The sequence below is a fragment of the Odocoileus virginianus genome, chromosome 21 (assembly GCF_023699985.2).
Source record: "Odocoileus virginianus isolate 20LAN1187 ecotype Illinois chromosome 21, Ovbor_1.2, whole genome shotgun sequence".
In the NCBI taxonomy this organism is placed as follows: domain Eukaryota; kingdom Metazoa; phylum Chordata; class Mammalia; order Artiodactyla; family Cervidae; genus Odocoileus; species Odocoileus virginianus.
The window spans coordinates 50,988,259-51,000,821 of NC_069694.1; the positions used below are offsets into that span (position 1 = coordinate 50,988,259).

At 38.8% G+C, this 12,563-nt stretch overlaps 1 protein-coding gene across 1 annotated transcript in view; it reads right to left on the reverse strand.

The window, feature by feature from the left end:
• Nucleotides 1-5,347: 5,347 nt before the first annotated feature.
• ARSJ (arylsulfatase family member J) overlaps nt 5,348-12,563 on the reverse strand; it is an 80,363-nt gene continuing 73,147 nt past the window's right edge. The window contains exon 2 of the mRNA XM_020889214.2: nt 5,348-9,335. Coding sequence (XP_020744873.2) covers nt 7,937-9,335 — 1,399 coding nt within the window. The 3' untranslated portion in view covers nt 5,348-7,936. The remainder of the gene's footprint in view (nt 9,336-12,563) is intronic.

The following is a 12,563-nucleotide window of genomic DNA, read 5'->3' on the forward strand; positions in this document are numbered from 1 at the left end:
AGAAAGTTTGAGAGGGGAAGGAAATTTCTAATCACAGATATAAAATGGAAAGGTTAGGAAATGTGTTCAAGTTTGCCTAAGTCCCAAGGACAACACTGGCTGTCGTGTGTTTCATATTGTCAAATCTAATCAGTGAATCAATGGACTTCACAGAGATGCTACAACCAATAAAATACTTAAGAAAAACTTACCTTTAAAGAAGCACAATTCTCCTCCTGCCAAACTGGAGAGTTTCTTAATAAGATACCCAAGGATGTGAGATATAGTCCATTTTGCTTCATAATTCTATGAAGAAACAAAGGTTTATTCACTATTTATATTTTCTCTTTTATGACTTGCTACAAAAATTATTCATACTTTAAGTTGCCACTTCTCCTTTCTGAAAACTCTCATTTAAACTACTGTATTGTTATATTCAAAGTAGTGTTACAATAATTATATTCTACCCTGTTAGATAATAAAGATAAAATTTACTCTCAATTTCGTGTGATTTTTCGCTTGGTTTTTGCTGTATAATTGTGTTCCTGTAACTCTACAGTATCAAGTTAGTTTTCTCTAACGCTAGACATTTTTGCATTTTACAACATTGCTATTGTGAGGAATGGCATTGGAGTATTAGGGATGACTAGTTCTGTTTTTCAACAGTGAAATTCCTACACAACAATGGAAGTGGAAATTCAAGCAAATGTAGTTCACGTGGATTTTCGTGATTATTTTATCAATTCCCTCAAAAAAATAGATCTATACTAAATGTTGACTAGGAGCCAGGCATTGTTTTACACACTAGCCATACAGAAGGAGGGTAGACATAAGCTACTTTTCTAAAGAATCTTATAATCTAGTGGGAGGAGCTAGAGAAGAAATAAAATGTGTAAGTAAAGTATGAAATATATTAAAGGGTGATGAGTCTATGCTGAAAGATCAAGTAGGGGAAGAGAGTGGAGGAAAGGAGAGTGTTTTTTTATTTGACTGATGGCTGTGTCTCCCAGGAGAATAGACATACCCTACCTGAAGACATCTAGTGGATGTGATGGAATTCCAGTTGGGCTATCTCACATCCTGAAAGATGATGCTGTGAAAGTGCTGCACTCAATATTCCCACAAATTGGAAAACTCAGCAGTGGCCACAGGACTGGAAAAGTCAGTTTTCATTCCAATCCCTAAGAAAGGCAATCCCAAAGAATGCTCAAACTACCGCACAATTGCACTCATCTCACACGCTAGTAAAGTAATGCTCAAAATTCTCCAAGCCAGGCTTCAGCAATATGTGAACCGTGAACTCCAGATGTTCAAGCTGGTTTTAGAAAAGACAGAGGAACCAGAGATCAAATTGCCAACATCTGCTGGATCATCGAAAAAGCAAGAGAGTTCCAGAAAAATATCTATTTCTGCTTTATTGACTATGCCAAAGCCTTCGACTGTGTGGATCACAATAAACTGTGGAAAATTCTGAAAGAGATGGGAATAAAAGACCACCTGACCTGCCTCTTGAGAAACCTGTATGCAGGTCAGGAAGCAACAGTTAGAACTGGACATGGAACAACAGACTGGTTCCAAATAGGAAAAGGAGTACGTCAAGGCTGTATATTGACATCCTGCTTCATCCTGCTTCTTTATATGCAGAGTACATCATGAGAAACGCTGGGCTGGAAGAAGCACAAGCTGGAACCAAGATTGCTGGGAGAAATATCAATAATCTCAGATATGCAGATGACACCACCCTTATAGCAGAAAGTGAAGAGGAACTAAAAAGCTTCTTGATGAAATTGAAAGAGGAGAGTGAAAAAGTTGGTTTAAAGCTCAACATTCAGAAAACTAAAATCATAGCATTTGGTTCCATCACCTCATGGGAAATAGATGGGGAAACAGTGGAAACAGTGTCAGACTTTATTTTTTTGGCTCCAAAATCACTGTAGATGGTTACTGCAGTCATGAAATTAAAAGACGCTTACTCCTTGGAAGGAATGTTACAACCAACCTAGATAGCATATTAAAAAGCAGAGACATTACTTTGCCAACAAAGGTCCATCTGGTCAAGGCTATGGTTTTTCCAGTGGTCATGTATGGATGTGAGAGTTGGACTGTGAAGAAAGCTGAGCACTGAAAAATTGATGCTTCTGAACTGTGGTGTTGAGGAAGACTCTTGAGAGTCCCTTGGACTGCAAGGAGATCCAACCAGCCCATCCTAAAGGAGATCAGTCCTGGGTGTTCCAATACTTTGGCCACCTCATGTGAAGAGTTGACTCATTGGAAAAGACCCTGATGCTGGGAGGGATTGGAGGCAGGAGGAGAAGGGGATGACAGAGGATGAGATGGCTGGATGGCATCACGGACTCGATGGGCATGAGTTTGAGTGGACTCCAGGAGTTGGTGATGGACAGGGAGGCCTGGCGTGCTGCGATTCATGGGGTCGTAGAGTCAGACATGACTGAGCGACTGAACTGAACTGACTGAACTGACCTGAAGACAAAGACTCTGCCCTGGGTTGCTTGTCACCATATCCCAGCATGTATCATTAGATGTGGCACTTACCAAGTGTTGAATAAATGGATGGATAAACCTGGTGTTAAATAATTCCTCCCCCTATCCTGATCTACTCTTTCTTTTTCACACTACTTTATACAGAGTGTGATTTATTTATTAGTTATGTTTATTGTTTATTATCTGCATTGCTGGGCTAGACAGTCACCTGCACAAGCAATAAGAATTTTTATTCGTTTTGTTCACTGATGAATCTCAAGCACCAAGAATATTCCCTAACAAGCAGGCAGTAGGATTTAATAAATACTTGTTGCATGAATGAATTTTAATAAGTGATTTCACTCAAAGGAAACAATGAAGTTATTAACTTCTGACACAAGAATTTTGTTTGCTACTTTTAGCAAGCCAGTTTATTCCTGCCAATAACACACAATCTGATGGCTACTGACAAATTCACAATGTCCGTATCCAAGAATCCTAGTAATAAAATGCTTAAGAAACTAAACCTGATGCCAAATTCATTTACCTTGGAATATCAAATGCTACAATGTACCATCTACTCATTCAACTGTCAAAGGGACAGCTTCTCTTCTATTCTTAAGATTTTTAAAAGGGAAAAGTGAGAGAAAAGTATGTAAATGAAACAGGACTTAGCCCTGGTGTGGATTCTTTCAATGATTGAAATTTACCAGAGTTTTTTTCTTTTGAATAAAATGATTTAGAGCCTTTCCTATACAAGACCCATAAGCCGCACCCACCATTTATTTTCTGACAAAGCTAGGGGGATACTTATATTTCAATCCAGGAGTTTCCTTTGTTATCCTAATAAAAGGATCAGAGGTTTTAAAGAGGTGCCATTTACACTTGGAAAAGCCACAGGCAACACTAGAAATACAATCTGAGAATCAGAGTTCAGGAAAATGACACCTGAAAATAAATGCCCCATATGAGCATAGTTTTAATGCTTACGGTGTAGAACTCAAGCGCACAGTATTTTTCTCCCTGGATATCCTGAAACACCCAGTGATTTGCTGAAACATTTTGGAAACATTTCTGTTCATTATTTATACATGACTGCTATATTAAATTTTAGCTTCTTAAGGGCAAGACATAGACTTCTACATCACAGCCTGCCCAGAGTCACGTGTGGGGGATGGGTGCTCTCTTAAAAATATCGAACTTGTGGAATCCAGAAAAATGGTAGAGATGATAAAGAACAAATATGTGGATACCAAGGGGGAAAGGGCAGAGTGGGAGGAATTGCGGGACTGGGATTGACATGCGCACACTATTGATCCTATGTTAAAACAGATAACTAATGAGAACATCCTGTATAGCACAGGGAATTCTATTTAATGCACTGTGGCGACCTGAACCAAAACGAAGTCCAAAAGGGAGGGGATATACGTCTATGCATGGATGATTCACTGCTGTATGGTAGAAACTACAACATTTCAAAGCAACTACACTCCAGTAAAAATTAGTTTCAAAAAGAGTGAACATACTTGAAATCATTTCCAGGTAGAAAACTGTGGGTTAATTTATTTTCATTGAGAAAGTTATGGTCATTTATAGAGAATTTAAAATCCCACCATATTACATAATACCCACTGGGCTCAAATGTGAGCAATTTTTATGATCCTAATTTGCCTCTTTTGCGCCTTTATATCTTGCTCGGGACTTCTAGAAGATTCTATGCTTACACTGAAAATTTCCAAAGTCTGTTTCATACTTTGCCTAGTCCTATGTAAGTTGCTATAGCCAAGGGTTTTATGGTGAAGTAAGTTAGAAAACATTATATAAAAATTGCCTTCTGTTAGAGGTTTACAAGCAAGCTAGGATTTTAAAAACTGTAAGAAAGTCTGCATAAATTGACCCCTTTAACCTTAACTTTACATTTCCCAAACTTGTTTTTTCTCAGAACTCTTTTTTAATGTAATAATAACTCTATCTTTGATGTTATAAGATGCCATCTATATAAGACAACTTGTTAATTTATGTACCACTAAGAAAGGAAAACACTTGACAGTCTGCCTTTGATTTTTAAGACTCATTTAAATATACAGTTGACAAAGCACAAACTCAAGAAATAGTACTTTATTCTACATAGTGAAATGGAAATATGTATTCTAGTAATGAAAAATTAAAAATTTTAAAAGTTGTATTATTGTCCATTTTAGTAATTTTGGTAAGTCTATCAATTATTTTCTAGATTTCCATACACTGTCAGAAGCTGTCCTTTGAATTCTGATAGAAACACATTTAACAGTATACTACCATACCACTTTGAGAGTCCCTTGAGAGTCTCTTGGACAGCAAGAAGATCCAACCAGTCCATCCTGAAAGAAATCAATCCTGAATATTCATTGGAAGGACTGATGCTGAAGCTGAAACTCCGATACTTTGGTCACCTGATGCAAAGAACTGACTCATTTGAAATTACCTTGATGCTGGGAAAGAATGAGGACAGGAGAAGAAGGGGATGACAGAGGAGACGGGTGGATGGCATCACTGACTCAATGGACATGAGTTTAATGAGTCCGGGAGTTGGTGATGGACAGGGAGGCCTGGAGTGCAGCAGTCCATGGGGTCACAGAGTCAGACACAGCTGAGTGACTGAACTGAACCGACCACACCACCTCATGAGCTTTCCAGGCAGCTCCATGTAAAGAATCTGCCTGACAATGCAGGAGCCACAAGGGGCACAGGTTTGATCCCTGGGCACAGGAAGAGCCCATGGAGAAGGAATGGCAAGAAACTCTAATATTCTTGCCTGGGAAATCCCATGGACAGAGGAGCCTGGCGGGCTACAGTCCATGGGATCTCAAAGAGTCCGACATGATTTAGCAACATTAAAACAACAACATCACCTCGTACATTTCTTTTTATTAAATTGATTTTTATTGGAGTACAATTGATTACAAAGTTATGCTGGTTTCTGCTGTATAGCAAAGTGAATCAATTATACATAAACATATATCTGTTCTTTTTTAGATCTTTTCCCCCATATAGGTCATTACAAAGTACTGAGTAGAGTTCCCTCTGCCATACAGTAGGTCCTCACTGCTCATCTATTTTATACATAGTAGTGTATATATGTCAATCCCAATCTTCCAATTTACCTCTCCCCTCACTTTCCCCCTTGGTAACCCTAAGTTTTTTGCCTACATTTGTGACTCTATTTCTGTTTTGTAATAAGTTCATTTGTACCATGCTTTAAGATTCCATATGTAAGCAATATGATATGATATTTGTCTTTCTCTGTCTAATGCACTTCACTCAGTATGACAATCTCTAGGTTTGTCCGCGTTGTTGCAAATGGCATTATTTCATTTTTTATGGCTGAGTAATATTCCACCGTTTCCTCAGGAGAAAAAAACAAAAAATGTGCATACATTTCTTTAATCACAGTTGTAATATCACACATCATAGTTCTAACTCTAGATTTTTCAACTGTAAACACTTTGAGACTTACAGGTAGTATTAGGAAAAAGCACCTTAAAGAGAACTCCAGGGCTGATGGGGACCACATCAACTTGTCCTCACCGATCACTGATGATAAACTTCACTACAGACTGTGCTCCTGTAATCTGCCTCATGATGTCTGCATGTGTGAATTTCAAACCAGATGTTTAACGACTCTAGGTAGGATCCATATTCTCACTTCTTGGTATCTTCCTGCCATGTTCACTTGGTGTAAGAGTAAGGTCATTATAAATCTTATTTGTTAACAAGAGAACACTCTTCTCCATGCAGCAGCCAGGTGTAAACATTGCATATTTGCAAAATCCATTTTATGTTACTATGTTTGTTAGCAAATCGTACTTTCATTTGCCTATTTGTAAAGACTTTTGTTTGTTAAAATGACTAATGTAATTCTATAGAGACATTAAATCAGAAAAGCCACACAATTTGCTGGTACTAAAAAAATGTCATTTTAATAATTAAGATACATAAATAAAGTGTTTATGATAGAAACAATAAAGTTGTCTCTCAATTCTATATAAACACTGAATTTCCAAGCAATTTGTAAGGAATATATTCATCTTCTTACATTCACAATAATGGTTGAACAATGATGTTTATCACTTTTTAATTTTTATATTCTACAAATTCACACTATTAATTTATAGTATTACAGTGCTCGATAATCTTGACAATATGAAATAAAATTCTTCTAATGGTATGTAGAAAATAAAATAAAATAATTAAAATTCATTTGTATAATTTTATGAAAACAAAATAATTAATATTTTTTCTGTAAAAATAAATTATGTACTTTGTGTTGAAACATCATTCTATTAAAGTGTTTAGAAAATAGTTACATTCACGTTTTGGCAGTGTGCTGAAACATTCTTATTTGCCATTCTCTCATGCATGATAAAGTGAGGTGCAAGCTGTTCACATGTGAGAAAAACAGCTTATTTTTCACAGGAAAGGAAACGATGTATGAAATAGAATTCACTTAAAAAACGCAAGTGTCTTGTGATAGAAATACAAAAATTCACTAAGAAAAAAGCATTTTTCAAGGCCTTTGAGGTGATGCAACTTTTGACTAGGCTTCATCAAAGGTGGTTTTTAATCATGCTACCCTGTAAGTTCCATTAAATTGGCATGTCCATCAATTGCTGGTTAAAGCTCAATGCTATAATTTAAAACATAGTGTTTGGTCAACTGACTGAAGTACGACAGCTGAACTCTTCACTGACCACCTTTCATAAAGGAGCAAGAGAAACAAACATCTCCATTCTGCTTGAAGTGTGGCTCCCCACAGCAGCACCTTTGGCATGGAGCACGATTTCCATGGGGTAGCACGATATGAAAACTGTCTGATGCTGATGGCAGGGATCCGATTGAGCCAAATTCGCTGGTTCACCTAGAAACTGGTGAAAAGCTCGGCACTGATTTAAGTTTAACCAGAGAGGAAAAACCCAACAAAGATCCAACAAAAATCCAACGGATCCAACAAAGATCCATCTAGTCAAAGCTATGATTTTTCCAGTAGTCATGTATGTATGAATGTGAAAGTTGGCCTATAAAGAAAGCTGAGTGCTGAAGAATGGATGCTTTTGAACTGTGGTGTTGGAGAAGACTCTTGAGAGTCCCTTGGACTGCAAGGAGATCCAACCAGTCCATCCTAAAGGAGATCAGTCCTGGGTGTTCATTGGAAGGACTGATGCTGAAGCTGAAACTCCAATATTTTGGCCACCTGATGCAAAGAACTGACCCATTGGAGAAGACCCTGATGCTGGGCAAGATTGAAGGCAGAAGGAGAAGGGGACGACAGAGGATGAGATGGTTGGATGGCATCACTGACTAGATGAACATGAGTCTGAGTAGGCACCAGGAGTTGGTGATGGACAGGGAGGCCTGGCTGCTGCGATTCATGGGGTCGCAAAGAGTCGGACACGACTGAGCGACTGAACTGAACTGAAGACAGGAAAAAAATTTGTACTTATCCATGAGAAATCCCTGAATGGCAGTTTGGAAAGGAGCGCTCCTTCTGCTGCTGCTTCTTCATCTTACTTTTCCTCTGCTTTTTCTCGGCCTTCTTTTTGCTCGGCTTCCGTTGCTTGCTTTCCTCTTTATACCACGGCCCCCACACTCCCCCATTGAGCCGAGGGTTACTTCTGGGGTCTTTGGGGGGGTACCTTACCGGCACCGCGGTTTTGTTGAACTGGGAGAGCCTCCGGAGGAGCTGCTTTACGATCCCGGGATACCGGCTGGAAAGGTCCACTCTCTCGTAGGGGTCGGCTGTGATGTTGAACAGCCACACGCTCTTGCCCGTTGACAAGGTAATGCGCTCGTTGTGCCACCGATTCGGGCCCAGGTTGCTGAAGGACTGAGGGGGCACCCAGTCACTGTACCCCGGGTTCCCGGTGAGCAGCTTCCAGTGCTGCACCCTGATCGCAGACTGAATGGCCGTGTTCCAGATCCCATAGCCTGCAGCCCAAGAGCCGTTCTTCGCCTTGGTATAAATGGGGTCGATGTTGTGCAAAATATCTACCCGGGGAGAACGAAGGCCTTCGCTTATGGTCTCCCAGACGTCATAGCCATCCAGCTGAATGCTCTCGTCGATCTGCCCCTCAGCCAGTGAAATCAGAGTGGGGTACCAGTCGGTGATGTGCACGAGCTCCTTACACACGCTGCCCTTGTTCTTCAGGAGTGGGCTGTGCACGAAGCCAACAGCCCGGATCCCTCCCTCCCAATAGGTTCCTTTGCTCCCTCTGAGGGGCCAGTTGCTTCCTCCTGCTGTGGGCTGACCACCGTTATCTGAAGAGTATATGATAATGCTGTTGTTGTAGAAACCGTATGTCTTGAGAGCCAGGGTCACGTTATTAATTGCTTCGTCTAAGCAGGAGAGCATGGCAGCATACCTGCGTCGGTTTATGTTGACAATGGACCTGTAGTGTTCAAAATACCTCCCAGGGGCTTGCAGTGGAGAGTGCACAGCTTGGTAGGCAATGTATAAAAATATAGGCTTTCTGGGGTCATGGGAAGCTAAGATTTGCTGCACTCTCTGAGTGTACATCTGTGTGGAGTATATGCCGTTGTCATAGTCCCAGGCAGCATTGTCATTTTCATACAAGTCATAGCCACACATCCCAGGACTGTCACATTTGTAGTGTGTATAGTAATCGCCACTTCCCAAGAGGGAACCAAAAAAGGTATCAAATCCTCTCTTGGTGGGCATACATTCTTTTCTATAAAAACCCAAGTGCCATTTTCCAACCATATGTGTTGAGTATCCAACCTCCTTCAGTTTCTGAGGTAGGGTTGCATTGTCCAGAGGTAAGCAGTTGGGCTGGGTAGGTCTTATGATAGAATGTTGAAGTCCGGTGTGTATCTGATACCTAACAAAAGAGTAAAAAAATGTGTCAGTGCAGGATAAAAGAGAGATTCCACAGAAAAAAACAATTCTTCTATTAAATAATGTTTCTATGATGATAAATGCTACTGCAAATAAAATTGATCAATTCAGTATTTCTCCTGTTGACCCAAAAGTCCTGCCATAATTAGCTACACATTTAATATTTGAAATGAATTTTCACTTTAAATTAGTACTTTTGAAACTAAGATTTCATTACTTATTTCAAAGTCTTTTTAAAGTTCTTATAACAGAATTAATTTAAACAAACTTTAATCATTTGAATAATTATATGATTCACCAAACTAACGTGATAAAGGAAGGAATATAAATTTCAGAGTGTTTGTAACCAAGCAGGATTCTGTGGATCCTACCATACAGTTGCGCTCATTTCACATGCTAGTAAGGCAATGCTCAAAATTTTTCAAGCTGGGCTTCAGCAGTACATGAATGGAGAACTTCTAGATATACAAGGTGGATTTAGAAAAGGCAGAGAAACCAGAGATTAAATTGCCAACACCCATTGGCTCATAGAAAAAGCAAGAGAATTTCAGAAAAAAAAATCTGCTTCATTGACTACACTAAAGCCTTTGGTTGTGTGCATCAGAACAAACTGTGGGAAATTTCTAAAGAGATGAGAATACCAGACCATCTTACCTGTCTCTTAAGAAACCTATATGCGGGTCAAGAAGCAACAATTAGACATGGACATAGAACAACAGACTGGTTCAAAATTGGGAAAGTAGTATGACAAGGCTTGTCACCCTGCTTCTTTAACCTATGTGCAGACTGCATCATGTAGAATGCCGGGCTGGATGAATTAAAAGCTGGAATCAAGATTGCAGAGAGAAATATCAACAATCTCAGATATGCAAATATTACTATTCTAATGGCAGAAGGCAAAGAGGCACTAAGAACCTTTTGATGAGGGTGAAAGAAGAAAGCGAAAAGGCTGGCTTAAAACACAACATTCAAAAAAACAAAACAAAACAAATAAAACACCACAATATTCAATAAACTAAGATCATGGCATCTGGTCCCATAACTTCATGGTTAATAGATGGGGAAGCAATGGAAACAGTTACAGACTTTATTTTCTTGGGCTCAAAAAATCACTGTGGACAGTGACTGCAGCCATGAAATTAAAAGATGCTTGTTTCTTGAAAGGAAACCTATGACCAATCCAGACAGCATATTAAAAAGCAGAGACATCACTTTCCCAACAAAGGTCCATATAGTCAAAGTTATGGTTTTTCCAGTAGTCACTTATGAATGTGAGAGCTGGATCATCAAGAAGGCTGAGCACTGAAGAATTGGTGCTTTTGAACTGTGGTGCTGGAGAAGACTCTTGACACATGCCTTGGACTGCAAGAAGATCAGACCAGTCAATCCTAAAGGAAATCAACCCTGAATATCACTGGAAGGACTGATGCTGAAGCTGAAGCCCCAATACTTTGACCACCTGATGTGAAGAGCCCATTCACTGGAAAAGGCCCCGATATGCTGTCAGACATGACTTAGTGACTCAAAAATAACAACAAGAAGGATCCTATGGGGCCTTCTCAGGGCAGACCATGCTCCCCCTCCCCACCACTCCCTACTTCCATGTCCTCTCCTGCTTCTTATCTGTAGGAAAACTATACCCTTCTGGGCCTTCCCCAAATTCTAAAGAATATATTCAATCAAAGAAGTGAGAAAATGCAGAAACAAAGGAAAACATTCAAGTATGAGAAAATAATAACTTAGCCATTAAACAAAGTCAAAGAACTTTGGTTTCTCCTCGGTGGCCATAAATAATATTCTGAGCTTTATCTTTTAGCTATTTTGTAGACTCTGAAATCCCCACCAGGTGGAAGAAGTTAACTATATGCTGACCACAAGCACAAAGAACCCAGACCAGTTGGAACCAGAAAGTTGAAGATGTTGCTTCCTGATGACATCACCATCAACCAATCAGAAGAATGTTCATCTTGGCGTCTGGGTCTTTTGAGCATTAGCTGCCTGGACTCCTTGCGTGGGGCCCTGCAATAAACACTTTTTCCTTCACCACAACTCAGTATCAGTAGATCAGCTTTACTGCAGGCAGGTGAGGGGACTCAAGTTTGGTTTGGTAATATGCTGTCGTTGTTACTGTTGTTTTTGGTCTAAAGACCTCACATTAGCTCCTAAATCATTTTTTTGAATAATTTATTTCAAGCTGATCTGAAAGTACTAAAAATACATATAAAATTATGTAAAAATCTCCTGTTTGTCAAAACCTGTTAAATCTCTGTAGTGAGAAACAGAACATCTCTGAATCACAGTATATTGTTGTTGAAAAGCCACTTTAGAAAGTGTTTTAGCTAGTGCTAAGGAAAGATTACATTTTTCCAGAAACAGTAGGAAATGAATCCTTTCATATGCTTCCCACTGTCTCTTTTTAAGAAAATTACATTCACTTACAATTTAGTTTAAGAAATCGATGTAACCTTTCTATACATTAAAATTAAATGTATGTTGATTTCCGGCACTGTTCTCTTCCCAAGGATATTTGCCAAGGGCTTTTATCCCCCCAGAGAATGGTTATTATCATATAAGTATATGAATTTTCAACTGGGTCAAGATGTGCCCACTAGTTCATGCCATCTTAAAAGTGATTAATTCTATAGTTTATTATATAAGTTCAAAACAATTTTTGAATAGGAAATATAGACATTCTGAGAAAATGAAATTTGCAAAAAGGGTTAGTGTAAAAATAAAAATATTCCTGGAATCAAATTACAAAGAGTTATATTGAGATAAAAAATAATTTTAAAAAATCAATTGAACCTTAAAGTCCAACACGCTATATATGCCTTGGATTGGCTAGTTTATTTTTAAACGTTCAAATGATAGTATAATGCAACTGTGAGTTCTTTCAAAGTGTCAACTGCAGTAACAGGCTGAAGGTTTATAGAAGCTGTAGTAATGTCCAGACAGCATTCATATGGGCCCCGTCTACTCTGCTTATCATTTAGCTGTTGAAGTTCACAATGAATACAGTAATGAACTCCAAAGAAACAAGGTTTTAATAAATATAATTTAGTCCTAAATTCATAAAGTATTATTGCTCTTGATAGTTTCTGATCCAGTTCAAGATCTAAAACATTAACTTCTAAAACCACTAATTTTTGTATAAGCACATGACAAGTTGATAACACCTATCAATATAAACATCGAAGATATTTAAAAAGGA